The 27,500-nt window shown below is 55.0% G+C and overlaps 8 protein-coding genes across 8 annotated transcripts; all 8 read right to left on the reverse strand.

The window, feature by feature from the left end:
* Positions 1-9,660: 9,660 nt before the first annotated feature.
* On the reverse strand, positions 9,661-11,985 carry LMJF_17_0010 (conserved hypothetical protein; the record flags this gene model as incomplete). Its single annotated transcript, XM_001682198.1, has 1 exon — positions 9,661-11,985. The coding sequence occupies one exon, from the start codon at positions 11,983-11,985 to the stop codon at positions 9,661-9,663; it is 2,325 nt and encodes a 774-aa protein (XP_001682250.1).
* A 2,287-nt stretch (positions 11,986-14,272) lies between these two features.
* On the reverse strand, positions 14,273-14,938 carry LMJF_17_0020 (conserved hypothetical protein; the record flags this gene model as incomplete). Its single annotated transcript, XM_001682199.1, has 1 exon — positions 14,273-14,938. The coding sequence occupies one exon, from the start codon at positions 14,936-14,938 to the stop codon at positions 14,273-14,275; it is 666 nt and encodes a 221-aa protein (XP_001682251.1).
* A 760-nt stretch (positions 14,939-15,698) lies between these two features.
* Positions 15,699-16,376, reverse strand: LMJF_17_0025 (conserved hypothetical protein; the record flags this gene model as incomplete). Its single annotated transcript, XM_001682200.1, has 1 exon — positions 15,699-16,376. The coding sequence occupies one exon, from the start codon at positions 16,374-16,376 to the stop codon at positions 15,699-15,701; it is 678 nt and encodes a 225-aa protein (XP_001682252.1).
* Positions 16,377-18,083: 1,707 nt separating this feature from the next.
* On the reverse strand, positions 18,084-18,722 carry LMJF_17_0030 (conserved hypothetical protein; the record flags this gene model as incomplete). Its single annotated transcript, XM_001682201.1, has 1 exon — positions 18,084-18,722. The coding sequence occupies one exon, from the start codon at positions 18,720-18,722 to the stop codon at positions 18,084-18,086; it is 639 nt and encodes a 212-aa protein (XP_001682253.1).
* An 834-nt stretch (positions 18,723-19,556) lies between these two features.
* On the reverse strand, positions 19,557-20,345 carry LMJF_17_0040 (conserved hypothetical protein; the record flags this gene model as incomplete). The annotated part of the gene is made up of 1 exon (XM_001682202.1): positions 19,557-20,345. The coding sequence occupies one exon, from the start codon at positions 20,343-20,345 to the stop codon at positions 19,557-19,559; it is 789 nt and encodes a 262-aa protein (XP_001682254.1).
* Positions 20,346-21,107: 762 nt separating this feature from the next.
* Positions 21,108-21,818, reverse strand: LMJF_17_0050 (conserved hypothetical protein; the record flags this gene model as incomplete). Its single annotated transcript, XM_001682203.1, has 1 exon — positions 21,108-21,818. One exon carries the CDS (start codon positions 21,816-21,818, stop codon positions 21,108-21,110), a length of 711 nt encoding a protein of 236 aa, XP_001682255.1.
* Positions 21,819-23,386: 1,568 nt separating this feature from the next.
* LMJF_17_0060 (putative mitogen-activated protein kinase kinase 3) lies at positions 23,387-25,048 on the reverse strand (the record flags this gene model as incomplete). Its single annotated transcript, XM_001682204.1, has 1 exon — positions 23,387-25,048. The coding sequence occupies one exon, from the start codon at positions 25,046-25,048 to the stop codon at positions 23,387-23,389; it is 1,662 nt and encodes a 553-aa protein (XP_001682256.1).
* Positions 25,049-26,163: 1,115 nt separating this feature from the next.
* On the reverse strand, positions 26,164-26,727 carry ARL-1 (ADP-ribosylation factor-like protein 1; the record flags this gene model as incomplete). Its single annotated transcript, XM_001682205.1, has 1 exon — positions 26,164-26,727. One exon carries the CDS (start codon positions 26,725-26,727, stop codon positions 26,164-26,166), a length of 564 nt encoding a protein of 187 aa, XP_001682257.1.
* Between the last annotated feature and the right edge of the window lie 773 nt (positions 26,728-27,500).

The raw sequence follows: 27,500 nt of genomic DNA on the forward strand, positions 1-27,500 counted from the left end.
GGTTAGGGTTAGGGTTAGGGTTAGGGTTAGGGTTAGGGTTAGGGTTAGGGTTAGGGTTAGGGTTAGGGTTAGGGTTAGGGTTAGGGTTAGGGTTAGGGTTAGGGTTAGGGTTAGGGTTAGGGTTAGGGTTAGGGTTAGGGTTAGGGTTAGGGTTAGGGTTAGGGTTAGGGTTAGGGTTAGGGTTAGGGTTAGGGTTAGGGTTAGGGTTAGGGTTAGGGTTAGGGTTAGGGTTAGGGTTAGGGTTAGGGTTAGGGTTAGGGTTAGGGTTAGGGTTAGGGTTAGGGTTAGGGTTAGGGTTAGGGTTAGGGTTAGGGTTAGGGTTAGGGTTAGGGTTAGGGTTAGGGTTAGGGTTAGGGTTAGGGTTAGGGTTAGGGTTAGGGTTAGGGTTAGGGTTAGGGTTAGGGTTAGGGTTAGGGTTAGGGTTAGGGTTAGGGTTAGGGTTAGGGTTAGGGTTAGGGTTAGGGTTAGGGTTAGGGTTAGGGTTAGGGTTAGGGTTAGGGTTAGGGTTAGGGTTAGGGTTAGGGTTAGGGTTAGGGTTAGGGTTAGGGTTAGGGTTAGGGTTAGGGTTAGGGTTAGGGTTAGGGTTAGGGTTAGGGTTAGGGTTAGGGTTTATATCTCCATTGATTCCTAGCACAGCGACACCCTCTCCATCTGGACGGGTGCGTGACTGTGTATTACTGTAAGGGTGTACGGGTGTGCTACTGTTAGGGTTAGGGTTAGGGTTAGGGTTAGGGTTAGGGTTAGGGTTAGGGTTAGGGTTTATATCTCCATTTACTCCTAGCCCAGCGACACCCTCTCCATCTNCACGTGTGCGTGACGGTGTACTACTGTTAGGGTGTACGTGTGCGCTACTGTTAGGGTTAGGGTTAGGGTTAGGGTTAGGGTTAGGGTTAGGGTTAGGGTTAGGGTTAGGGTTAGGGTTAGGGTTAGGGTTAGGGTTAGGGTTAGGGTTAGGGTTTATATCTCCACTGATTCCTTGCACAGCGACACCCTCTCCACCTGGACGGGTGCGTGACGGTGTACTACTGTACTGGTGTACGGGTGTGCTACTGTACTGGTTAGGGTTAGGGTTAGGGTTAGGGTTAGGGTTAGGGTTAGGGTTTATATCTCCACTGATTCCTTGCACAGCGACACCCTCTCCACCTGGACGGGTGCGTGACGGTGTACTACTGTACTGGTGTACGGGTGTGCTACTGTACTGGTTAGGGTTAGGGTTAGGGTTAGGGTTAGGGTTAGGGTTAGGGTTAGGGTTTATATCTCCACTGATTCCTTGCACAGCGACACCCTCTCCACCTGGACGGGTGCGTGACGGTGTACTACTGTACTGGTGTACGGGTGTGCTACTGTACTGGTTAGGGTTAGGGTTAGGGTTAGGGTTAGGGTTAGGGTTAGGGTTAGGGTTAGGGTTAGGGTTTATATCTCCACTGATTCCTTGCACAGCGACACCCTCTCCACCTGGACGGGTGCGTGACGGTGTACTACTGTAATGGTGTACGGGTGTGCTACTGTAATGGTTAGGGTTAGGGTTAGGGTTAGGGTTTATATCTCCACTGATTCCTTGCACAGCGACACCCTCTCCACCTGGACGGGTGCGTGACGGTGTACTACTGTACTGGTGTACGGGTGTGCTACTGTACTGGTTAGGGTTAGGGTTAGGGTTAGGGTTAGGGTTAGGGTTAGGGTTAGGGTTAGGGTTAGGGTTTATATCTCCACTGATTCCTTGCACAGCGACACCCTCTCCACCTGGACGGGTGCGTGACGGTGTACTACTGTACTGGTGTACGGGTGTGCTACTGTACTGGTTAGGGTTAGGGTTAGGGTTAGGGTTAGGGTTAGGGTTAGGGTTAGGGTTAGGGTTAGGGTTAGGGTTAGGGTTAGGGTTAGGGTTAGGGTTAGGGTTAGGGTTAGGGTTAGGGTTAGGGTTAGGGTTAGGGTTAGGGTTAGGGTTAGGGTTAGGGTTAGGGTTAGGGTTAGGGTTAGGGTTAGGGTTAGGGTTAGGGTTAGGGTTAGGGTTAGGGTTAGGGTTAGGGTTAGGGTTAGGGTTAGGGTTAGGGTTAGGGTTAGGGTTTATATCTCCACTGATTCCTTGCACAGCGACACCCTCTCCACCTGGACGGGTGCGTGACGGTGTACTACTGTACTGGTGTACGGGTGTGCTACTGTACTGGTTAGGGTTAGGGTTAGGGTTAGGGTTAGGGTTAGGGTTTATATCTCCACTGATTCCTTGCACAGCGACACCCTCTCCACCTGGACGGGTGCGTGACGGTGTACTACTGTACTGGTGTACGGGTGTGCTACTGTACTGGTTAGGGTTAGGGTTAGGGTTAGGGTTAGGGTTAGGGTTAGGGTTTATATCTCCACTGATTCCTTGCACAGCGACACCCTCTCCACCTGGACGGGTGCGTGACGGTGTACTACTGTACTGGTGTACGGGTGTGCTACTGTACTGGTTAGGGTTAGGGTTAGGGTTAGGGTTAGGGTTAGGGTTAGGGTTAGGGTTAGGGTTAGGGTTAGGGTTAGGGTTAGGGTTAGGGTTAGGGTTAGGGTGTAGGGGTAGTGCTACTGTACTGGTTAGGGTTAGGGTTAGGGTTAGGGTTAGGGTTAGGGTTTATATCTCCACTGATTCCTTGCACAGCGACACCCTCTCCACCTGGACGGGTGCGTGACGGTGTACTACTGTACTGGTGTACGGGTGTGCTACTGTACTGGTTAGGGTTAGGGTTAGGGTTAGGGTTAGGGTTAGGGTTAGGGTTAGGGTTAGGGTTTATATCTCCACTGATTCCTTGCACAGCGACACCCTCTCCACCTGAACGGGTGCGTGACGGTGTACTACTGTACTGGTGTACGGGTGTGCTACTGTACTGGTTAGGGTTAGGGTTAGGGTTAGGGTTAGGGTTAGGGTTAGGGTTAAGATCTCCACTGATTCCTTGCACAGCGACACCCTCTCCACCTGGACGTGTGCGTGACGGTGTACTACTGTACTGGTGTACGGGTGTGCTACTGTACTGGTTAGGGTTAGGGTTAGGGTTAGGGTTAGGGTTAGGGTTAGGGTTAGGGTTAGGGTTTATATCTCCACTGATTCCTTGCACAGCGACACCCTCTCCACCTGGACGGGTGCGTGACGGTGTACTACTGTACTGGTGTACGGGTGTGCTACTGTACTGGTTAGGGTTAGGGTTAGGGTTAGGGTTAGGGTTAGGGTTAGGGTTAGGGTTTATATCTCCACTGATTCCTTGCACAGCGACACCCTCTCCACCTGGACGGGTGCGTGACGGTGTACTACTGTACTGGTGTACGGGTGTGCTACTGTACTGGTTAGGGTTAGGGTTAGGGTTAGGGTTAGGGTTAGGGTTAGGGTTAGGGTTAGGGTTTATATCTCCACTGATTCCTTGCACAGCGACACCCTCTCCACCTGGACGGGTGCGTGACGGTGCATTACTGTAAGGGTGAGCGGGAGTGTTAGTGTTAGGGTTAGGGTTAGGGTTAGGGTTAGGGTTAGGGTTAGGGTTAGGGTTAGGGTTAGGGTTAGGGTTAGGGTTAGGGTTAGGGTTTATATCTCCATTGATTCCTTGCACAGCGACACCCTCTCCACCTGGACGGGTGCGTGACGGTGTACTAGTGTACTGGTGTACGGGTGTGCTAGTGTAATGGTTAGGGTTAGGGTTAGGGTTAGGTTTAGGGTTTATATCTCCACTGATTCCTTGCACAGCGACACCCTCTCCACCTGGACGGGTGCGTGACGGTGTACTACTGTACTGGTGTACGGGTGTGCTACTGTACTGGTTAGGGTTAGGGTTAGGGTTAGGGTTAGGGTTAGGGTTAGGATATGTGAACCCTAACCCTAACCCTAACCCTAACCCTAACCCTAACCCTAACCCTAACCAGTACAGTAGCACACCCGTACACCAGTACAGTAGTACACCGTCACGCACCCGTCCAGGTGGAGAGGGTGTCGCTGTGCAAGGAATCAGTGGAGATATAAACCCTAACCCTAACCCTAACCCTAACCCTAACCCTAACCCTAACCCTAACCAGTACAGTAGCACACCCGTACACCAGTACAGTAGTACACCGTCACGCACCCGTCCAGGTGGAGAGGGTGTCGCTGTGCAAGGAATCAGTGGAGATATAAACCCTAACCCTAACCCTAACCCTAACCCTAACCCTAACCCTAACCCTAACCAGTACAGTAGCACACCCGTACACCAGTACAGTAGTACACCGTCACGCACCCGTCCAGGTGGAGAGGGTGTCGCTGTGCAAGGAATCAGTGGAGATATAAACCCTAACCCTAACCCTAACCCTAACCCTAACCCTAACCCTAACCCTAACCAGTACAGTAGCACACCCGTACACCAGTACAGTAGTACACCGTCACGCACCCGTCCAGGTGGAGAGGGTGTCGCTGTGCAAGGAATCAGTGGAGATATAAACCCTAACCCTAACCCTAACCCTAACCCTAACCCTAACCTAACCAGTACAGTAGCACACCCGTACACCAGTACACTAGTACACCGTCACGCACCCGTCCAGGTGGAGAGGGTGTCGCTGTGCAAGGAATCAGTGGAGATATAAACCCTAACCCTAACCCTAACCCTAACCCTAACCCTAACCCTAACCAGTACAGTAGCACACCCGTACACCAGTACAGTAGTACACCGTCACGCACCCGTCCAGGTGGAGAGGGTGTCGCTGTGCAAGGAATCAGTGGAGATATAAACCCTAACCCTAACCCTAACCCTAACCCTAACCCTAACCCTAACCCTAACCCTAACCCTAACCCTAACCCTAACCCTAACCCTAACCCTAACCCTAACCCTAACCCTAACCCTAACCCTAACCCTAACCCTAACCCTAACCCTAACCCTAACCCTAACCCTAACCCTAACCCTAACCCTAACCCTAACCCTAACCCTAACCCTAACCGTAACCCTAACCCTAACCCTAACCCTAACCCTAACCCTAACCCTAACCCTAACCCTAACCCTAACCCTAACCCTAACCCTAACCCTAACCCTAACCCTAACCCTAACCCTAACCCTAACCCTAACCCTAACCCTAACCCTAACCCTAACCCTAACCCTAACCCTAACCCTAACCCTAACCCTAACCCTAACCCTAACCCTAACCCTAACCCTAACCCTAACCCTAACCCTAACCCTAACCCTAACCCTAACCCTAACCCTAACCCTAACCCTAACCCTAACCCTAACCCTAACCCTAACCCTAACCCTAACCAGTACAGTAGCACACCCGTACACCAGTACAGTAGTACACCGTCACGCACCCGTCCAGGTGGAGAGGGTGTCGCTGTGCAAGGAATCAGTGGAGATATAAACCCTAACCCTAACCCTAACCCTAACCCTAACCCTAACCCTAACCCTAACCCTAACCCTAACCAGTACAGTAGCACACCCGTACACCAGTACAGTAGTACACCGTCACGCACCCGTCCAGGTGGAGAGGGTGTCGCTGTGCAAGGAATCAGTGGAGATATAAACCCTAACCCTAACCCTAACCCTAACCAGTACAGTAGCACACCCGTACACCAGTACAGTAGTACACCGTCACGCACCCGTCCAGGTGGAGAGGGTGTCGCTGTGCGACGAATCAGTGGAGAGAAAAGCCCTAACCCGTACACACACACCTACACCCGTACGAGCACACCCCGACCACAGCTCGGCGGGGAGAGAACAGCACCCGAGGGAACCTATGTTTCCTCAGTTCTGTCTTTGCATGTGGGAGTCTTCACCACCGTAACGCTGCATACCACGCGCGCAAGTTTCAAATCGCCGGCCCGAGTCCAGCTGCACTCCAAGCTCCACATCCTCTGCTTCGCAGCCGTGGTGCTTACACACGCAACGCTCGCCGCTGTTCACTGTCGGCCGAGGGTAGCGTGCCTCCAAAAAGGGCGCTGAGTTCTGCAGCACCAGTGCAGCCGTGTGTGCTCGAAGTACCGGTCTCAGCAATCTATCGCAGTCTGGTGTGCACAGAGTGCTCTTCTTCAGGGGACACGCTACAGTTCAAAGAGTCAATGGGGACCTCAGCAGTGAAAGAGAGGTGCAGCTGGTGCTTGCAACACCCTAGTCACGCCACCCGTTCAAGTCAAGACGGAGGCAGGCCTCCGCTAACATCACTCCAGTCTCACCGAGTACGCGGGAGGGCCAAGGCCACTGTAACGCTGCGGGTAAGACCGATGTGGCGAGCAGCGCAGGCGCCCACTTGCAACCTGCTCTGCTGTGGCCGTGAGTAATTGCCCGGTGAACCACAGGCAGCCAGAAAGAGAGAGGACGAGCGGCATGTGAAGTGCAGCGTGCGCGTCTACATGTGCTGCGGTTGAGTCCATAGTTGGCTTGTGGTGCACCTGAAATGGAAACGGCTTCTGCGGTGGCGCCACTCGCTTCTGCAGCACACGAACTGCGGTGGCGGCATGGCAGGTCGATGCTTGCATGAGAATACGCAACACGCCGCTGAGGCGCTCCCCAGCTGCGTCAGTTGCGGGCTGTGGGGTCGACGGTGGCAGCCCACGAGCCACCCGCCAAAACCAAAGGAAAAAAAGGTGTGCGAGGAAACAAAGGGAACGTGGCAAAGTGCGAGCAACGCAGAGGAGAAGTCGCAGGGCTCCGATATGCGTTGAAGAGATGCGGTCAAGCAGCCGTATGACACGTGAATGCCACGTTCCCCTCTGTCGTTGTCTGGCGTTTGTTTGCAGGACAAAACGAAAATGCATGAGAACACGGGCACGGGCGCCAGTGTATGTGCGCGCATAGAAGGCCAAGCCCACAGAAAGACGAAATGTATGCCAGAGACTGAGAAAGTACGATACGGGGCGGGGGTGAAAAGGAGAAGAGGAGGGGGTCCACGTGCGCGGATGTCTGTGTGGGCTATCCGAACGAGCCCCCTGCCAAGCAGGCCACAGCGCAGCGAGTCGAGTGAATCCAGGCAAAAAGGAAGGCAAGCAGTGAAAACGATACTTCCTCAGCACAAAAAAAAGCGAAAAAGAAGTGAGGATGCAGAACTTCTCGGCGGCTTTTTGGTAAGCAGAAAACGGTCAGCCCAGCTCGCATGAGTGGAGCAGGTGCACCTCCAGCTCAACTGCTTCACGGGCTTGTGGCGTGGGAGACAGAGCAGGGGGAACGCGCAGATGGTGTAAGAGAGGAACGCCGTTAAGCTTTCGAAAGAAGAGCAAGGAGAGAAGCGAGGGGCTCCTCTTTGTCTTGTGGGCTATGGATCTTTCCAGTCCTAACTCATTCGGCTAGCTTGGGCGAGTCGTTCGGTGCGTGAGCAAGCCGAGCACCTTTTCCAGATTAAGCGGCCACGTGAGTGGCGGCGCTGAGGAAAGTAGCGAGGGGTCTCTTTGACAGCGCTGTCTTACAGGTTCTCTCTTCTAATTGCTGCCGGCAGCGCACACGCACCGACGCCACATCCTTCAAAGCGGCGTCGCAGGGCGAGACTGCAGTAGACGCAGCGCAGATCTCTTGGCGTTTTGGCGCGTCTAAAACGCGGTGCAAAGGCCGTTCAGCGGTCGGCAGTTTGTCGACGCGACGGAGTCGAGTGCACGACGCCTCTCGAGGGCGTCCATGTTGTGAGCATCGCGCTGTCGCGATACGATCTCTCGCAGCATAGGCGGCTGCCGAGAGTGGGGAAAGACCCCGAAGCTGCGAACACGCATCTCATGCTAGGTGAGTAGGGTGCTTGCGGAGATCGAATCCAGAGAGCGCCTGCGTTGCGGACGTGTCAAAAGAGCGCGGTCTAGGATGTGAGCGCCCTCTCGCGAGCTCTTCCATGTTAATGGACCCCCTTTTGCAACTCTGATATTATCAGCTTGTCCATTCCTTCAGGTCGACTAAGGAGCTGAAGTGTGGCATTTCTAAAGCAATCGATGTGAATATGTGCGTGTCGTCGGCATCTGAGTTAGCGTTTCGTTGCGACAAATACCGTGTGCCTTACGGTTAGCCAGCGCCTAAAGCTGCATAAGCACAAGCGCATCAGCGTGTACCTGTGTGGCGATGCCTTGCTCGAAGTGCAGCGCCTTGACGTCCGCTAGGGCGTCAGGAATGCCGTGACAACAGGGCTCGCGGTAGCAGGACCGTTTTGCTTGTAGCGGCGGAGCTCAGCCCATGAGTCACCACGTTGTCGACTGCATGGTTTTTGCTTTGTCATTGTAGCAGGGAAGGGATGGCCTAACCATGTGAGTCACAAGTTCCCCTCACAGATCTCTCAGAAGTGTTGTCGCCGAGGTTTCACATATGATTTGCTTTGTATACACCTTCCATCTGGACAGAACTGCGGCCACCGGCAGGTTCAGCTTCACGATGGCATGCATGACGACGTGGGGCAGGAATTTACCCCAACGCATGGGGGCGAGTAGCTTTGCGGATCTGTTTCAGCTGCTTTGCCAGTCCTCTTCAGCAAGTGAAAGCCTCTAAGACAACGTTAGTCTTGAGGTGAGTCGACCCACCTGGATCGGTTCAAAGGTGTGATGCCCTGTGTAAAGAAAATGGGGAGTGAGGGTGTACGGAAGCTGGTGAAACTGGAAAGAAGCAACAGTTTTTTGTTCGTATGATTCCCGGTAGCCGCACAGCCAATGATTCTTCTCTCTATGACACGGAGAATCAAATGGGCGCACAGCAGCGCGGGCTCTGTGTCCGTTGCTGCGCCGCTCCCAAGTGCTCAGAGAGAGTAGTCTTAAAGCGGAGCCGTGCCTGATAGAGTAGATCACTCGAGCATCGACGCGTCTCGGCGTGCGCTATCTGGTCACCACAGCGGCCAGCGTTGTGGGGGTGGTGTACTGGGGCTCCCGCGATCGCTCGTCAGTAAAGAACGTGGCGGTGAATGCAAGCCACTGCGTAGACTTTCACTATATCACGTACCGCGGATGAGTTGCAGTGGTCTTTCGCGCTCCCTTCTCTCGCACCCTATGCGAGACCTCTAACATTGTTTGCGTTTCATTAGGTTTCAGTCATCTTGTCAAGGTTAAGGGGTCAATTAGTTCCTTATGTCTCCTACGGCGGACCTCACCGGAGAGGAAAGAAAAAACAGCGACAACAACAACAGGGAGAACGTTAGTGTGAGTTGCGAAGGAGAGAGGGATAATTGATGGCTGCTCCACGCAGCCACACGGACGAAGGCAACGATACACCGATGCAAATAAAACACAGAAAACAACCGATCAGCCGTGACATCACCAACCCCCGGAGAAAGACTTAATTACAAAAAAAAGAGAGCATCACACTCGTATTCAGAGCCATGCACTTGCGCCCAGCAGCATGCCAACTTGAATAACAGAGAGCGACGCTTGACGCATGCAAGCATTCAGCACCGCCAAACAACTAGCGCCTTCACGAACAGACGACGAATCTGTGCCAGCTACGCCCGCTTACCAGCCGTATCGGCAGCAGGGAGAGTGCGCACGGGGGCGCAAAACAGGCAAGAGCGATCCGGATCCGAAAAGATTTGAAAGAATGGAAACAGTCAGCACTACTCTGAGAAGTGGTCGCAAGAAAACAAAAAGAAGTGGCACAACGGTGGTGAGCCGCGTGTGAGAACGGAGATCGGCACTCCTTTGCCGTAGTCGCTGCAAGACCGATTCCGTCACCCAGTCTAACGACGGCCCGCTCTTCTGCCTCCTTTTGGCCTTCCCGCCGCCCAGGGTGTGCCTCATTCGCCCCCGAGACGGCGCATCTCCTCCTCCAGGAGACGTTGCTGCTCGTCGCGCTTCGACGGCTTATCGATGTTGGCACGCTTGCGCCACGTTCGCTCAAACTCGTCGGCGTCGTGAAGGAACTTAGAAAGGACCGCCTTCTCGTTCTGACGGCGGTCGTACTCGCGGCGGTGCTCAGCAAGGTAGTTCTCACGGGCGGCGGCACGCTCGGCGCGGGTGCGCTCTGCGTTCTGTGCCTCGTAGTCCTTGCGCTTTGGAATCTCCAGCGCGCGGAGAGCACGCTCGTACAGGTTTGCCTGGAGGATCTCCTTGCGGTCGTTGTCGACGCCGCGGCGCTTGAAGGCCGCGAGCAGGCGGGTGAGCTCATCCTCGAACCCTGCAGCACTGCGGTAAACAATAGACTCGTCGACCTTGAAGCCGGGGTACTTGATGCGCAGCTTGCGGAGCACCTCCTTTCCGCGTTCCTGCCGCTGGCGTTCGTTGTACTCGGCGTACAGCTTGCGGATGTATGCCTTTTGCGTCTCCTCCTTCTTTGCCTCCTCTTGCTCGCGGCGCTCCGCCACGGCCCGCTCCCGCTTCTTATCCTCGCTCTTCTTTGCCTCCTCGATACGCTCCGCCTTGGAGTTCATGCAGGCCTTTTGCAGCGCGTAGATGCTGGTGCTACGCGCACGTGCCGCGTCGAGATCCGCTGCCAGCGGCATCACCTCCCTCTTCGATGAGGATGCGGCAACGTGGGTGAAGTCCGAGTAGCGGCCAGATGTCGTCGCTAGCGAGGATGCGGGGACAGTGTCCACGTTCGCGACGATCTTGTTAAAGTAGCTCAACATCTTTGCCTTCGACGAGTCGCGAAACGACAGTGTGTTGGTGCGCGTGTCGATGTCGACGGAAACGGAATCATCGCCGAGGATGACGGGCTCAATGTTGTTAACGTACTCCGCCGCCGTCAGGTTGCCGTTGTACGCCGCGAGAGAAAGCACCTCGACGTAGTTGCAGGTACCGGAGAGAACCTCCAGCTGGTAGCGCAGGATCATCTTGTGGAGCTCGTTCCCATAGCGGGCGAGGTCGCTGTTGGCTGCCGTGAGCGCCGTTACGCTCTTGTGCAGTCCCGTGAAGTCGGAGAAGTTGGGGTCTTCGAGGTTGGCCGCGATCTTTACGATGTCCGGGGAGGCCAGCGTGTGCACGCCCTTGGTCTTGAGGTTCGCGATAAGGCTGGTTTTGGTCGTGATCGGCGACTCAAACAGCTCGTCGATGCGGGCATTCTTCTCACGGTAGCGGCCAAACGGATCCAGCTCCATGTCGCCATCGGCCACGCACAGTGAGGCAAGGACGGCGCGAGCGGCGAGGGGGCCGCGCTTCTCTTGTCGCTTCATCGACGCGGCCACGGAAAGGCAGTAAGCATGGTAGTTGTACACGGAGCACGTCCAGAAGATGTCGCTCATCGTTTCGTAGGCCCCTGACACCACATCGACAAACTCCTCGTTGCGCTGCACCTTGTCGCACACGCGCTTCAAGCACGAGAGAACGTCAAAGGCGCCACCGTACTGGCGCAGGCTGCAGATGTCGTTGAGCAGGCAGCACAGCGTCTCCACTGTCTCGGTCACCGCCGACGTGGACGTCAAGAAGGCAGCACGCTCCTTCAGCAACTCCTGTACAGCGTTTCGCGACGCCGCGTCGTCGTGGTCGTGCAGGTGGTCTAGCGCCATGTGCGACACAGCGCGTGACACAGCACTGGAAATGTCCAGCACACACGCAGGCGCGTTGAACTCCTTGCACATGTACAGGAACTGGCGGACCGTCTTGTTGTAAATAAACGTCAACTTTTTGGCAAAACCAATGGTGTTGTTGCCGCAGAAGTGGCGAATGAGGCGGCGCAGGGCGGCGTGGCAGGGAATAATGTGGCGCTTCTCGGCGAGCGCGGCGAGAGAGATGCCGTTCAAGGCAGCGAGCATCCGGTCGCCTTCAGTGGCGTTGACCTGCATCGCCTCTGCCCGCTCCTTCGCCTTTGCACACATCTGTCGAATGCGGATCATGACGGAGTCAACAATGCGCTGCACGCTCTCCTCCATGTGCTGCGAGCCGCGGAGACCGCTGCGGCAGCGCCGGAGCACCTCGATCAGTTTAACCGGTTCCAGCTTCTCCTGGGTAAGGCAGAGGTCGGCCAGCAGCTCGAGACACTCAAACCCGATAGGAGTAACTTGGTTAAAGCGCAGATGCGACGAGAGGGCGTCGATGGCTTCCTTTACATCATTGTTCTTCAAGTGCTCCTGCGCCTTGGAGAGGCTGCTGCGCGCCCGCGCGTCGGAGGTTGCTGCGCGATCCATGGCTTCCGTGAACGCCGGAAAGAAGAAACACACACAAAGAAGGACTGGGATGTGCACCGCAGATTCGCTGCAGAAGGGATGGCGGAGGCACAAAGGTGCGCGGAAGGCAAAGCGAGAAGTGAGGTAGGGACCTTACGTGGCGCAGCAAGGGACACAGGTGGGACGGAAGACAGTAAAAGAAGGAGGGATTGATTATGAATTGCTTTACAGCGAGTGAAGTAGAGTGAGACGCCAAGGGCGATACGGGGAGCAAGGGAAATAGACGAGTCATGTCAGAGGGAAGTCAAAGAACGAGAGACGCCGACGGCGCCACTAAGGAGGGCGCGTCACCAGGAAAAGGAATGGTCCTCCTAGGCAAGCCCCCTGGCGCTTGGTAGAGGTGACTACCACTTGACCTTCTGCTATGGGAAGCTGCCGTTTGGGAATGAGCAATTGCGGAAACAACGGTTCGAGAACAAGCTACAAGTAGCATGCAGCCCGTCAGCTTCCTTCCTACTGGGACCAAAACCGATAGAGCACATCCATGATTCATCACGAGCCGGGCGAATTGGACGAAGAGGTAGTACTAGCACTACTGACGGCAGATCACCTTCGCGTTTCGCTTTGAGGCCATTTACCGTCCCTGAAGCAACACTCGGAGACCACAAGCACCGGTGAAAACGAGCCAACGATGAGGAATAGAAATGAAAGCCCCTCGCGCGGCTGGGAAAAGGCGGTGACGGTCGGGGAAGTGGGGAAAGAACGAGGAAAGCCCAAGAAAAAAAAAAAATGCTGCACAACTCGGCAGCAGCACCCGACAGGTAGTGCAGAAGAGTCCAGCACGCACACGCGCTGAGAAGAGAAGCAAAAGACCACGAAGCATGGCAGGCGTAGAGCGACAAGTGATACGAAGGTCGCGGAAAAGGCGCGGAAACACCAGGAAGACATGAAGGGCCAATAGACAGCAGAGGTTATGGAGGGTGGACCACGGCATAGTGCCGTGCACGAATATGAATCAAACCTGTGTTGCAGACCTCAGGGTAACCTCTGGTTTAGAGAAGAACGGTGAGAAATGGCTTCGTTCTGCACCGGGATCATATTTCGCGTGCGTTGCAATAGATGGTCTTGTTGAAGATGTTGCAGTTGGTGTTGGAAAGGGCGCCCGTGACAAATGCGAGGTTTTCGAGACGTGTCGGCATTGTAATGAGCCTTCGGTCAGACACGGTTAGCTGCCACGCAACGCGCTCGTCCATGGTCGGAAGCTGTTGTACCTCATACGCACGCTGCACTAAATCACGGCGCTCGACGCAGCCGTGGCAGTCACTGTCACGATCTCTTATCATCTTGTTCAGCTCCTTGGAAGAGAGTGACTTCAAGTGGTCGAGCGACGCATTTGGAGTCGAGGACGACGGCAGGCCGCGAGTAATAGCACGAAGTGCATCCTCGTCTCTCGACCCCATGTGACGGCGCTGCAGCAAAAAAGTTTGCTCAGGAGGAACTTCGATGAGAAGCGAAGCCCTGACCGTCAGTGCCGAGGCGGCGATGGCAAACACGCAAAGCAGAAAACAGACATGACTTCGTGCTGGCATCGCCCCTATTGCAGTAGGAAAAAAGCAGGAGGATATTCTTTTCTTTATAGCTTGTTGTTTTTGTATTTGTTGTTCGGCGTTTTGCTGTCGCTATCGCCGCGAATACACTGGAGCGGCCGAGCTTCCAGCTAGCTAGTGCTGTGTTTTGAGTAAAGGCAGACGAGCGCACGGGAGAGCAGAGAAAGCGGGCGGTGAGCAAAGTGTAAATGAGGGAGATGCGCGCGCCGTCGGTGAAGCGGAGGGAGGGAGGAGTGAGGAAGACGAGCACATGTACCGGTGGGTATGTTTGCGTCGGGAAGCTGAAATTCTGCTGTGCCTGGTATCGAGCGTGCGGTCTCCATCTCTCTTCCGCTTTCACTGGACAGCCGGTGCTTCTGAGAAGATGGATGGCTTCCAAACGGAGCCGCTAGGGTTGCCAAGAAAAGGTTCGGTACTAGGGGTAACGATCAAGTACACAAGAATGTGCACCCAGGTACGAGGTCATACGTGAGGGTGCCAACAGCAGCAGCCACTGCTTGAGTAGAATATAGAAAGCTAAAAACGGAGAGTATCACAGCATACAAGGAGAGTACAGTGGTTGTATTACACTCTTCTCCGGTTAAGACCACAACATGTCCCCCACCACAGCACAAACGCTGAGGCAGAGCCAGAGTGGTTTCGATAGCACAAGCAGGGAGAGGGAAAAAAGGGTTAATAGAAAAAGGGTGCATTACACCACGCTACACCATGGTGTCCCCACGCAGGGGGCAGTCGCGACGCTGGATGCCGTAGCTGCCTGTGCATCCAGGAGTCTTGACCATTTCCCACAAAAAGAAGGAGGACAGGCCTCCGAAAAAATGCCATGCGCCGTGGTACATGCGGTACCGGTCCGCGTGCTTGTTAAGCCCGAGGAAGAAAAAGATAGCAGCAAAAAAGAAAAGAAAGACACCACAGCCCAGATGCCGGGCACTAAACAGGGGGAGGCGTTGCTCGAAGAGGCAGTGCTTCACGACGGGAAATAGAGTGAAGAACAGAATTGGTGATACGGTGAACCGCACGTCCCATGGGTTTTTCTGCTGCACCACAAGGGTGAAAAAGATGCAGAAACACTTGCAGCTTATGTCCACATAGGGGTTCTGAAAGCAGCACAGATACACGTACCAGATTCCCAGTATCGAGATGACGCCAACGTTGTCGAGGCGGTGCCACGCTACCTCAGTAAGGAAGATAGACGTACCGAAGCTCTCCGTTGTGTGGTACATGAAGGATGCGAGGAAGCCGAAGCTCGCACAGCACAACTCGAAGATGTATTTGCGCCTGTAAAAAAAGTGGATCGTTGGAAGCAACGCCACATGACTGAGCACAGTCGTGATGAAGAGGATCCCTGAATTCTCGCCCGCCCACATTGCACGCGCGCCCACGATGGGGGCAGGGAAAAACGGAAAGGAATCAAAGATGTTTGGCGTAAAGAATATGGGCGAGTGCTGATTAGCGCGTACGTGGCTGCGTGACTACCCTTGTGCGACTGTGTCCATGCAGCGGGAAACGCAAAGCATCAGCGGCAGCGAAACAGCGCGCTGTTCGAGACTAAGAGATTCCAGCACGGGAAAGGGGAGGAGCAGAGAGAGGAGGAGAGGAGGAGAGGAGGAGGAAAGAAGTTTGATTTCAAACTATCGCGGCATGGCCTGTTCCCTGTATAGAAGTCGAGCTGACGGTAGCGCCCTCGCCAACGCCGATGCACACACTGCCATATTACGTACTTGCCACCTTGAGCACAACCTACGTTTCCTTGGTTTGCTTTACTGCATGGCCAGGAGAAGACAGTGCGGAGAACGGTACGTGGGCGAGGAGGGGAAGAACGCCGGCGTATACGGTAGTGTGGCAAGAACAGCCAACAGTAGCAAATCATGGGAGAGCAGAGGTGGTCTTTCTCTCCAAGGGAAACTTCCGCGTCATGATACGTTGTTTTCGTTTGCTTGTTGGAGAGTGTGCCTATGTGTGTCACCTCTAGGAGCCTTATCTGCGTGTTGAAAGCCGATCAAGACGACTGTATTCACTAAGGTGCTCAGACAGCGGCACTACCCTCAAGTGCGCGACACAACGGCCAGCCTTTCACCAAGCATTTCCTGCGTCATTATCGCCAGCCGCTGGTGCGGGTCGGGTACTTCAAAGGTTCACCATGACGGCAACCGCGTCATCGCAGCTTGGCAAGTGCAATGATCTCCGCTTCCGCTCCGCTGAAGGGCGCAGGGCGTAAAAGAAAAAGAAAATCGTGATCGTAATGCAAATGTGAAAGAATCCGTGGTAAATCCGGACGGGGTCGTTCGATTCATCAAGCCCCATGGCAAAAAATACGCCACCGAGAACTAGCGCCACTAGACCATTGAGGACGCGCGGTAGGACAAACCCTTGGCGACGGCGGGGATTCAGGAGATGCGACACTATTGGTAGAGCAATACATACGGCTATGGGTACAATAGTGTAGCGGACGTCCCAAGGAGCGGCCTCCTGCAAGATAATGACAATGAACAGGATGATGTACTGCAGGTACTCTAGAAGGATACGGTTTTCGAAGCAGGCTAGTTGGATGCAAGAGCACCCGACAGATACGATTGCGCCAATGTTGTCCAGTCGGTGCCAGCGCCCTTGGGACATGAAAAGGCTCGTCTCAAAGCACTCGCACGTATGGTACATTAACGAGACGGTAACGGAGTATGCCCCAACCACTCCCTCAAAGCGTAAATCGCGTCGCACGAGAAAGGCCACAACGGCGACCATGGGGAGGTGGCTCAGGACGCATGTAAAGAAGAGTGCATATTTCGAGTCCTCGGGACGGTGAGCCATTCTGCGATGAAGAGAAAGGCCAAAACCAACAACGATACTCCGCCACCTCTACGTTCACAGACCACCTCGTCACGGTCAAGAACGTGTCCACATTAAAAACGAAAACACTCACTGCTGTGATGAAAAGGTGAAGAGACGCAGCCGACGACGTGTGGGAGTGGGGGAAGAGGAGAGAGCGAGAACAACAACGCGGTGAAAAGGCTAAAGAGAGAGAGAGAGAGAGAGAAACCCTCGCTATTTGGCGGCAACGGTGCGGCGGTCGGGAGCGAGGAGGCAAAGCTGTTGCTCAGAGCAGTGTGGGGCACGGAATGGATACTCTTGTTAATTCTATGCAGTGAATATGTTGGTTTGGTAGATGCCGTGTGATCACAGGGAGACGCTGCGCATCGGAAAGAAGAATGGGGAAGAGGAAGGGGTAGGAGGAGAGAAGCAGACTAAGATGGGCACACAATAGCAAACGAGCAAGGCACCGGATCGCTGCGTTTTCCTCTGTAGCGCTCGGTCCCCAAGCGGTCAGTCAATCCACCGTGTTTTCTAAGCAAACTGTATCTTGAAATGGGAAAAGACAGCGGTATGTGGCACTTCCTACTGCCTTCTTCCAATACCGGTGCGTGCCAACACGCCGCCCGTATCGGAGCGTTGGTCCACCGAGCCTCCTGAAGGAGAACAAGGCATCCGTGGGTGCACGTAGCAAAAAGCACACGCGCGTACGGCGATGTTGAAGTGCACTCGCTGTCGTTAGAAGACATACATTTTGGCGGTCAAAGGAAGTCGTTGCAGATTCAGAAACAGTTTAAAAGAAAAGGAGAAGAGCCATGCAACAGTGAGGGCTACCGAAACGGCCACAACGGAGAAACGAAACACTGCGTGGGTGTGGGGCCGACAGCACGAGAAAGCAAATCAGCCAAACAGCGATGAGACAAAACAATAGCCGTGGCACTTTGGAAAGGAGAGCACTACAAAGCCGAAGAGTTCGACTCGTAGCAGCCACGCGCAGACCCACATTCGTGTATGACAGCCACCTGGATTTGGGTGAGATTGTTGGAGCAGCGGTGCTCATGCCTCCTTGTCTGTCTCAAGCGGAGCGGGGGCTGGAGAAAGGCGTAGCTGTGAGGTGAAGCCAAAGAAAAGGCCGACAAAGAGAGATCGAGGCAGCAAATGACCCTGCAAGGGCCTCCCCTCCCCCCCCACACACACACACCTTCACCGATCGCACTCGTGTTCGAGATGCGCATGCCAAGACGGAGAACAAAGGACAGAAGAAAGTGAGAGATGATCCTGGAAAAGGGGGTGCAAGAAAACTGAAAAGCACAGCGCGCACGCTGACAAGAGCCAGCAACACGTGGAAATCGAACATCTCAGACACAAGCATATGCATAGGCGGCACTGCACATGCGTGCAGGTAGCCGTTGCTGCTCAGCTCAGCAAACTAAGGAGAAAATGCTCAATATGCGAAAAACAGAAGGGTGCAGCGACAACAGCGACAACCATATCCATGTTCATTCCTGGTGTCAATCAAAAGAGAGAACGCATGCATCAAAAAGAAAGGAAAGGGGACAAACAAAAACAAAAAATAGCGGCTTAGCTACACAGGCATGCCATAGGAGATTGCCTCGTTTACCCTGCGCTCGCTTCTCCCGTCATCTCGCGTACCATGACAACCACAAAGCCACAGGTGATGAAGACGAGATGGATAAAAGAGTGGTGCTAGAAGGCACAGCACTTACGCAACCACGACCACACCCAGTGCACGCTGCCCTTTCCGGATGTTACCTCAATCACCTCGATTTCCTCATCCTGCTCAGATGCGTGCTCCACCTCGCAGTTAGACTGCGGTATCCGCTGAGAGGCGGTAGGTGTAATGAGCGCGTTCCGCTCCGCTGCGCGGTGAGGGGCTGCGGGCGGCTTTCGTTGCATGCGACGGCGTGTACGGACATCGCAGCTGCTCATCAGACGTCCTTGGTCGCCAACCACAGGCGCAAAGCACATTGGGCACATCGAAGACCGCTGTCGCCACGACTCCAAGCACTGCAGGTGAAACCCATGCTCGCACTTGAGGAGAATGGCAGGGTTGTCTAAGGTGAAGTGCTCCAAGCATATAGGGCAGGTGGTAAGGTGGTACTCCCCAACGTCGTACGTCTCCAGGTCACCAACGACACTGTCCTCGTTGAGGTAGTCACTAAGATTTGCGCAGCTCGCGTCGTGTGAGCCAGCCGGTACTGAGGCGACCGATGCCGCAGCAGCAGCCTTTGTATGCAGATTCCCTTGCATGACGGAGCCTCGCGTAATTGCTTCTTCGCTCTGTGATAGAGGAGCGTGTGACGGTACTGGCGACACAAAATACATGTGTGAGTTACACTTCAGCTCCCCAGTCGTATATGTGCCGGGGAGCTGCGGCTTCAGCGAAGGTGCGAAAGGGGATGTTGTCCCTCGCAGAAGGTCAGCAACGCACCTTGTGTCCTTATCTTGTCCAGAAACGAATTCCCGTGAGTCACTCTTGGGAGAAGAGCTGACGTACCACCCGAGTGACAAGCGAGATAAAGAAAAAGGGCCACAGTTGGTTGCTGACGAAGGGCCAAGGAGAAGGAAAAGGCGGAGAACCAGGGGTGTGATGTTGTGGAGCCGCTGGGCCGTGTCAACCGCCAAATTCGGAGACGACCTCGAAAACACAGGCAAGCCACGAAGCGGAGAGTGACGCATGGGAGAAGGTTAGTAGTGACAAAGAGGGGACAGATAGCGAGGGCATGAAAGCCTAATCGCATTAGACACAGGTGGAGTACGGTGACGGGTGTACTCTTGGCGAGGTCCCTGTGCGGTGACAGTGACACCGTAAAACCGCAGGCGCTCACATAAGCGCGCCGTAGTCAAAAAAGATACAAGTTTCCATCTCTCACAAGACCTGCATGAGAGACCCTGCGGTGCGGTAAGCACGAGCATGTCCACATGCACGACCCCTCGTATGGACTTTAACTTTATTCAACTGTTTGTCATTGTCACATCAATGTGTGGCTGCGCTTGAGTACGAGGTCGTCGGCGAGGAATCACCGAACGTCTGTGCAGGCGCGGCGGGCTCCCTGCCGGGTTATGAGACGATGAGCAAGCAGAGATGGCGCGACGGCACGCCAGGAGAGCATGATGCGTCTCCCGACATCCCTCACAACTTCATTCGAACACACTGAATCACTCGCCACGACGCGCCTCACTCTCATCGCCTTCGTGAATAAATTGGCCGGGGAAGAGCAGTCGGCGTACCGCTGTTGGTGCGAGTCGTTTCGGGTCCGTGTCTACCACCTCCCCCGCTGCGCGCTTGCGGTCTTCCTCCTTCTCCTGCTGAACCATGAAGTGGTAGAACTCCGGGTCGAAGAACTTCAGCGCTGCCTCAAGTCCGTTGCTCACGACCACGGTAGAGAAGAATACACCAATGGCAAGCATCACGGCATAAGAGAATGTAGCAAAGACGTGCACGCGATCTATCCGACGTAACTTCTTCTTGGATACTCGTAGCAGCTGACGGTGCAGCGCTGGTGAGGCGCCATTTTGATGCCAGAGGCTGGCTGGATTGACGCACATCTTGTACGCTGTCTGCAAAATGGCGTACTCGCTCTCACCTGTAGTGTTCTTTGCCGTGTCGGGGTGGGTTTCCAGGACCAAACTTCGGTACCGAGCACGGACTTCGGCTAGTTCCGCGTGGTTCGGAAGCCCCATCACTTGCAGCGGCGACCCGTGCTTCTGGAGCCACTGCAGTTCCCTCTCCAGTTCCTCAGTGCGCTCCATCCCGGTTTGCATGCGAATCGCAATCCGCCTCTTCAGAGACGTCGGTGTAAGCGTCACGAAGAGGGAGCGCAGTGCCAATACGAAGCAGCCGGGCTTGTAACTGTGCTGCACCCCCGTGGTGGCGCAGCGCAACGCCAAAAGGCACGACTGCCTCTGGACCGCCGCCGGTGCGGCGCTTGCCGTCCAGCGCCGCATCCGCCGCTGGATCGACGGTTAGAAAGAGGGGGGGGAGGAAGAGGCAGCAATAGAGAGAAACACCAATGATAATGGCTGGTTACACAAAAAAGAGATCAGGAGTCCGGTGAAACAGCTGCACTGCTGACGGGCAAGTCCCTTCGCTGCTGTGTGTACTCGCTCAAAGAGGCTTGAACGATACATCACGGAGCCCGCCCGTAGTGGCACCGGGAATATTTGAAGAGGAGAGAAGGCCGACGATGAGTGTGAGAGAACGAGAGGACATGCAACGAGCCCAGTGGACGATGGTCGCGCGGCGAAGGACCTGACGGCGGTGCAATGATTGCGGTGAGCGCCGTGGCTGCGAAGAATGACCAGGATAACAACGTAGAACTGGCCCCAAGGCGAGCTGTCATGCACGGGCGACCAAAGATCACGCTTGAAAGCACCGCGACGCGTAGCAGTGTCGAGACGGTAAGCAGAAGAATGCACGCCTGCATGCATTCGTGGCACGCCAACCGCTGAAACGACCAAACCCCTACTTTTGTTGTCCGCTACCGTCGTTCCGACTAGCAACAAGGAGGGAGGGTGGAAGGAAGAAGAAGCGGTAGCTGCAAAGGCGAGATGGACAACGCGGGAGAGAAGGCGGTCTTGCCGTTATTGAGCTCCTGACTGAGCCAGGCAGCGCACCTGCGCGCCAAACACTTGGGTTGTGGGCCCATACGCTTCCCTGCACATCTTCACGCACGCAAACGGCGCAGGCTGAGAGAGTCGCAGAAATCACTACTCGCTCCAGAACCGGCACAATACTCGGCGGTCGTCGAACCTGCTACCGTGGAGGTGGGCAATCGTGGTAGCGGCCTTTTCCTTACTGGATAGCTTCAAGACGACGGCAACGCGGTCGTCAAAGTCGCTGGCACCGTCAGCGTCGTTTTCAGGGTGCTCTCCCGACGTTGCCGCGGTACCTTCTACACGCGCAGCCTTGGCGGGCCGTTGTTCCGATGCGTCGTCGACGAGCACCTGCCAGGATTCTACCTTGTCGTTTGCGACGTCCTCGACTCGCTCTACCAAGGCCGTTACCAAATCCCTCTGCTCCATCTCCGTAGCCGCCTGGTAGCCGTCGAGTGTCGTCACGTTTGTTAGCAGCACAGATGCCGAGGGAGTTCCTGCTGGGCCACTACGCTGCAACAGTCTCTTCCGCTTCTTGTAGATGCTCTGCTCTTCTCGACGCCGTTCCCAGCGCTTGGAGATGTCTTGACGAATGAGCTCCACGATGGCCTCCACCGAAAGGTGCTGGAGGGCCGACTCCTTCAAAACACGGTTAAACCAGAAGCTCGCCACGGCGTCCCACTGCTTCTCGTAAAAGTGAAAGTGCGGAGTGTCGCGAAGGCTCGCGGGCATCTTCAAATCCTGCATGGAGAACTGGAGCCGTCTCCCAGTGCTCCCCCACACCACCAGTGAGTTTCCTTGATCCTCCATGAACGCCTGACCCATTCCATACCTTGCAGCAACGGATGTTTAGTGCACGCACACACGGTGACTCCAATATGGCATTCGCTTCTTTTGCGTCGCATACCGGACAGCGAGATACACCAGTATCGATGGGGAGAAACCGAGGTTGGGGCGTACAGCGGTCACGCGTGGAAGATGACGGGAGGGACAAGAAGAGCAATACAAGTGATGTTCAAAGGCAAAAGATTGGTGGAGGCGATGAAAGGAAAGAAGAGTGAGTAACGTCTGGAAGGAAACCAGTTGGGACTCGGCACTAGAGCTGCAGTGGCGGCTGATGCAGGACAGGCAAAGAGAGGGAGGCATTTCGCTAGTGACGCGCTCGCCTTGGTAGGTGAGGTCACGACAGTGAATCTGAAAACTGATCCGCAGTCCAGTGGTGCGCATCCGCAGCACACGTCTGGAAGCACCAAGAGCGCCACGGTGTCGTGGTGCTGCCATAGAGAACCAAGCGGCGGCACACAGGCAGCGGAATCGTCAGATGTGCGCTGTTGTGGTTCGTTACTCGATAGAAGCGTCCGGAACGCGTTTCGTTGAGCGTTTCACATGAAGCACGACTTGTTGTGTATGAGTAACTTCACCAGAGGACAGAGTGGCAACGAAAAGGAGGGAGGAGAAAAAAAAAGGCCAACACACTGCAGCAGCTCATGAAGCCAATATTACTCGCCCGTCATCTACATGATGAGATTATTGCGACGGCGAGAGTCGTCTTGTCCCCCTGTGCTCTCCCCTCCCCCTTTCCTGCACTCTTCACCTTCCCTCTTCTGCGACCTCGCGCAAACAAGAAAGGGGCGGGGTCCCGTCTCTCGTCGTCCTACCAAGGGCAGCAGAAAAGAAGTAGGCAGGAACGCAGAAGCTGAAATGAGGTACACGTTTCACACGAAGCAGAAAAGAAAAACGAGGAGGACGGAAGGGGGTGTCATGGCGTCGGTGCGGCGGCCGCTAGGCGAAACAGAGACGGGCACGAGAGATACCGAGAGAGAAGCGGATAGAAAGAGGCGATCGACAGGCAAGAGCAAAGAAGTAGAAAAACAACGGGCACGCATGTCACATCACAGTCATCGCCGTGCTGGGTAACATCAGGGGTGAATGAGGGAGGGGAGATGGAAGCGAGAGAGGGTCAGAACAGCGATGACGCACACTTCTGCACGGAAAATACGAGAGGCGCTAAGAAGAACAAAAAAGAGGCCCTCGGCGCTGCGCACCATCCCCTCAAAGAGAACAAGGAAACGAGAAAGTACAACGGAATGTGCAGACAATGTGGTAACGCGTATGGAAACCGACGCGCGCTTCATCGGGCATTGTAACAGGATGCGCAGACAAGAGGCATCGAGATGCGTCCATATAAACACATAGGCAGGAGCAACAAATCAAGGGAGCCACTCTGTCACACCGTGCATGAGGACATGTGTTGGGGAGTGAGAGGAGGAAAAAGAAGAGCGACATACCTAAAGAAAAGTGAACAAGCATAAGAGGACGACAGAAATATTCGGCATGCCCGTATGCGAAGGCGTTCACCCTCCTTGTCCTCGCACGTTCTACTCTCGCATGGTCTAAGGCATCTTCCCATGGCGCCTAGCCACTGGTGGACGTGAAATCGGGGGTAGCCGCACGCCGCGCGATTCTTTCTTCGCGGGCTGCTTGGGTGGCCCACTACCGATGCTACGCTTTTGCTGCAAGGAGCTCACCATAGTGAGCGATGACGTCATGAGCGCGTCATCACCGCTACCCTGAGTGAGTCGGCTTTGCATGTCTCCGGTGGAGACGCTGTACGACAGCGCGGCAGGGGTTAGCTTCTCCTTTAAAAAGGAGTTGATCTGCCCAATGGTGTCGGCACTGATTCCGGTGTCGCCGACGTTGATGCATGTCACCTGTGAAAGCGGGTTGCGGATCAGTCGCACGATGGAACGCCCTGCCACGGCCGGGATGGGATTGTGAGAGAGGTCAATAGATTGCAATGAAGGGTGTCGTGTCACCACCTTGAGCAGCGACTGGATTACAGATAAGCTGTGAATGTTATTCCAGCTAAGATCTACATGTTTCAGGAACGGGCACGTATCTATCATGGAGATCAGCTCGAGCAGCGCCATCGGTCGAGCGTGAAACATGTGGCTACACTCTACAGAGGTGCTCGCAGGTACATACTTACCGGTTACGAGGTAGCGGTAGTCACGCAAAATCGGAAAGCCGTCATAACCGAGCCGCACCAGCCGCTGAATTTTCTGCAAGTAGAGCAGCCGCTGCACGCCCATGACTGCAAGTACCGCCGCTCGCCACCGCGCAGATGGCTTCATCGCTGTCGCCGAGGGTGCCTGTGACGGGTAGAGGGATGTCCGCCGGTTGGCTTCTAAGCCTTCCTTGATCCATGGGTGCTTGAGAGCGTCTTTGGCGCTCATTCGACGGTGTGGGTCGTAAAGGAGAAGCTGACTGATAAAGTCCAGTAGCAGTGGTGGACATCGCAGCCCACCAGCACCCTCTTCCCGCGGACGATACCCGCGGCAGATCTCCTTTGTCAGCGCCGCCTCTGTACGGGCCTGAAATGGGTAACAACCTAAAAACATCACGTGTGCCATGACGCCCATGGCCCACATGTCCACCGGCTTGCCGTAGTTTTTCTCGAGCAGAATCTCGGGTGCCATAAAGTGCAGCGTGCCACAGCACGTCGTCAAGCATTGCTTACTGCCGGCAAACACGGAGAGCCCGAAGTCTGATATCTTTACGACGAGGTCGTTTTGAGACAGTAGGCAGTTGCTCGGCTTTAAATCGCGGTGGACGATACCTTTTTCATGAATGTACTCGACAGCCATCAGCAGCTGCGTGATGAAGCGCCGCGTCTCCAGCTCAGACACGCTTTGCCGGTCTATCCGGTGCTGAAGGGAACCGCCAGGGAGGTACTCCATCACAATTGATAGGCAAGCTTCGTCTTGATACGTCTCCTCCAGCTTGACGATATTGGGATGAGAAAGAAGGCTCATCGTCTCCACTTCCCCCATGACGCTCCGCAGTCCCTTGGTGCCCGCCTGACGCTTGTCGATGCGCTTCACCGCGTAGATGTCCTTCGCCCCTGTGCGCCGAGTCGCGCTCCAGACATCGCCATAAGAGCCAGAGCCGATTTTCTCCATCAAGACGTACCTCGACTCGACGTCGCCGGTGTCAGAGCTGCCTCCGCTCTTGGCATTGCGCAAGAGACTGTCTTGCAAAGCGTAGAAGTCCATACTTTCCTTGGCATGAAGCTGCAAGCGAAACCACTTCTGGTTTTCAGCGCATGGGTTGAGCGTCGGAGTGGAGTGCAGATGTGAGAGCGAATGAGAGGGACACAGAGTGTCCGGGAGCAATAGAAGACCACCACGAAGCAGGATGCGTGAAGAGAGTAACGGAAATGATTAGAGGAGCGGGGAGCTGTCAAGAGCTCAAGTGCGCCTGCTCGCATCAGCTGAGAATGGCTGTGCGCTTCCCGAGAGGCAGTACCTGGTAGTTGTGCCTACGCGTTGTACAGGGTAGGGGGTGAAACAAAGAGCAGCTAGACAGACAGCGCCTCGCTGTGCTAGAAGTCAGTGTACCGTCACATCCCCGGGCGCCTCGCCGGATATACAAGTGCACTGGCGGCACCACAGGTTAAGGTGGGCACCGAGGAAGGCGCCTAGGAACTGCACTTCAGCGGCCTTGATACACACAAAGAGAGCGGAGTGCATTCACTGCCTAGCTCCTATTTGGCACGTCTGCCGTGCTCATCCTCGTCTCGATTCAACGTGGTCGGTAGGTCTAGAGGGAGGCGTGGGCACCCAAGAAACATCGCGCAAGTAGACGACAGCGATCAAGGCGCTACTTGACACGGGCAATGAGCGAGAACGACAGAGCGGCACGCACAAACACACACACACACACACACACACTTCAGCCAGACATACACATCCGCGGGGCCGCACAGATATACAGCTGGAAAGAAGACGCCGAATGAGACCCACCACGCAACCGTGAAATGAGAGAAAAACATCGTCGCAGACATACACGCCTCCACGTACACGCAACCAAGGGAACCAGGATTAAAGTGTGGCTATGCGATGCAGTGGGAAGGAAGCTCACGCAGCGAGAATCGAACCTCCGTTGCCTGCATGTGTGATGTGAAGGCCTCCCACATCATCAACCCCACACCCTTCCAAAGGCGAGCGGCAGCATAACAACTAGACAGACAAACCAAGCATCAAGCATCGTTGATGGTCGCATTCCTACAGCTCTTCAGCTTGCACGTTCTCCAGTCACCCGAAACAAGAGCAAGTGAATAGGAATTAGAGAAGTCGGAGAAGCTGGGAGAGGGGTGGCAAGGCGGTCACTAAGCGCCGAGCCCTTGCTCACGAAGCCTCTCCACGAGCCAGTCCATGCCTTCCACCAGGCCATCACCTGTTTTTGAACTGCTTTTTACAATCGTCCACGTACGGTTCATAATGGACGACACACCAAGCTGTTCGGCAATCTCTGCCTCGCTGGCGGCGTCCGGCAAATCTTGCTTGTTGGCAAATATAAGCAAGAGACTCTTTCTGAGCTCGTCCTCGTCTAGGAGAGCGTACAGTTCGTGCTTGGCGACGCCCATGCGATCCCTGTCAGTGCTGTCCACCACGTAGATGACGGCGTCTGTGTCGCTGAAGTAGCAACGCCAATACGGTCGCACGCCCGTTTGGCCGCCAAGGTCCCACACTTCGAAGGAGATGTTCTTGTACTGAAGAGTTTCTAGGTTGACTCCCACAGTGGGGACGGTGGTAACCACATCACCGAGGTGTAGCCGATAGAGAATGGAAGTCTTCCCCGCATTGTCCAGGCCGAGCATCAAGACACGAATTTTGCGGTCTGCTGGCAGCAGACCAAGTGTCTGCTTCAGACTTGCCAGCCACGCACCCATGGTGCGAAATATCAGCGTTCTACTCGGGTCCGCCGAAAGGGCGCGTCGGTGAGCTGGACTGTGTGCTGAGCAAGAATAGCAAAAGAGGGAGAGAGAGTAACAGCGCGGCTCCTCCAAAACCAATGGTAATGTGAAGTCAGCGAGTTGCACTTGGTGAAACAGGCTCGAAGAAAGTGTGGCGCGCACCATAACAGAAAGGGTACAGAGATGGGAAAGAGGGTGAAGGATACCAGGGAGGGACCGGAGAATGTCCGCAACTTCCCTAGATTCACTTTTCCGATGCGCAAACGGAGCAACTACCAAGCTCCGTGAGGGCGTCGATGCCGAGAAAATAAACACGAGGACGCTACTGCAGGTAAGAGCGCGCGCACACGGCACAATTGAAGCACACACGCGGGCAGGGGAAAGTGCTAAACCAAAGCAGGAGAGCGGCAGCCGCCGAGCGCAACTCCCGTAGCGAGGGCCTCACAGAAGATCGGAACGCACGGATAGGCGGCACACAAAGGACCGAGGCAAATGCGAAAACGAGAGTGCAGCGGCAACTCGCTAGGAACCAAACAACAAAAAAGGGAAGCAAGCGGATAAAAAAACCCTCCATGCAAGATTCCAGCGCCGCACAAAGGAGAGTGAAAAGTGTTCGATGGTGGATGGCGCAACAGAGGATATGAGCGCGACAGAAGCCGCTCAACACGAGAACCATTCGCCGGTGTGTACACCTCACACATCAGCAACAAACACCACCACCGCGGCGGAGAAGGGGCGAGGGAAACACG

The sequence above is a fragment of the Leishmania major genome, chromosome 17, assembly GCF_000002725.2.
Source record: "Leishmania major strain Friedlin complete genome, chromosome 17".
In the NCBI taxonomy this organism is placed as follows: Eukaryota; Euglenozoa; class Kinetoplastea; order Trypanosomatida; family Trypanosomatidae; genus Leishmania; species Leishmania major.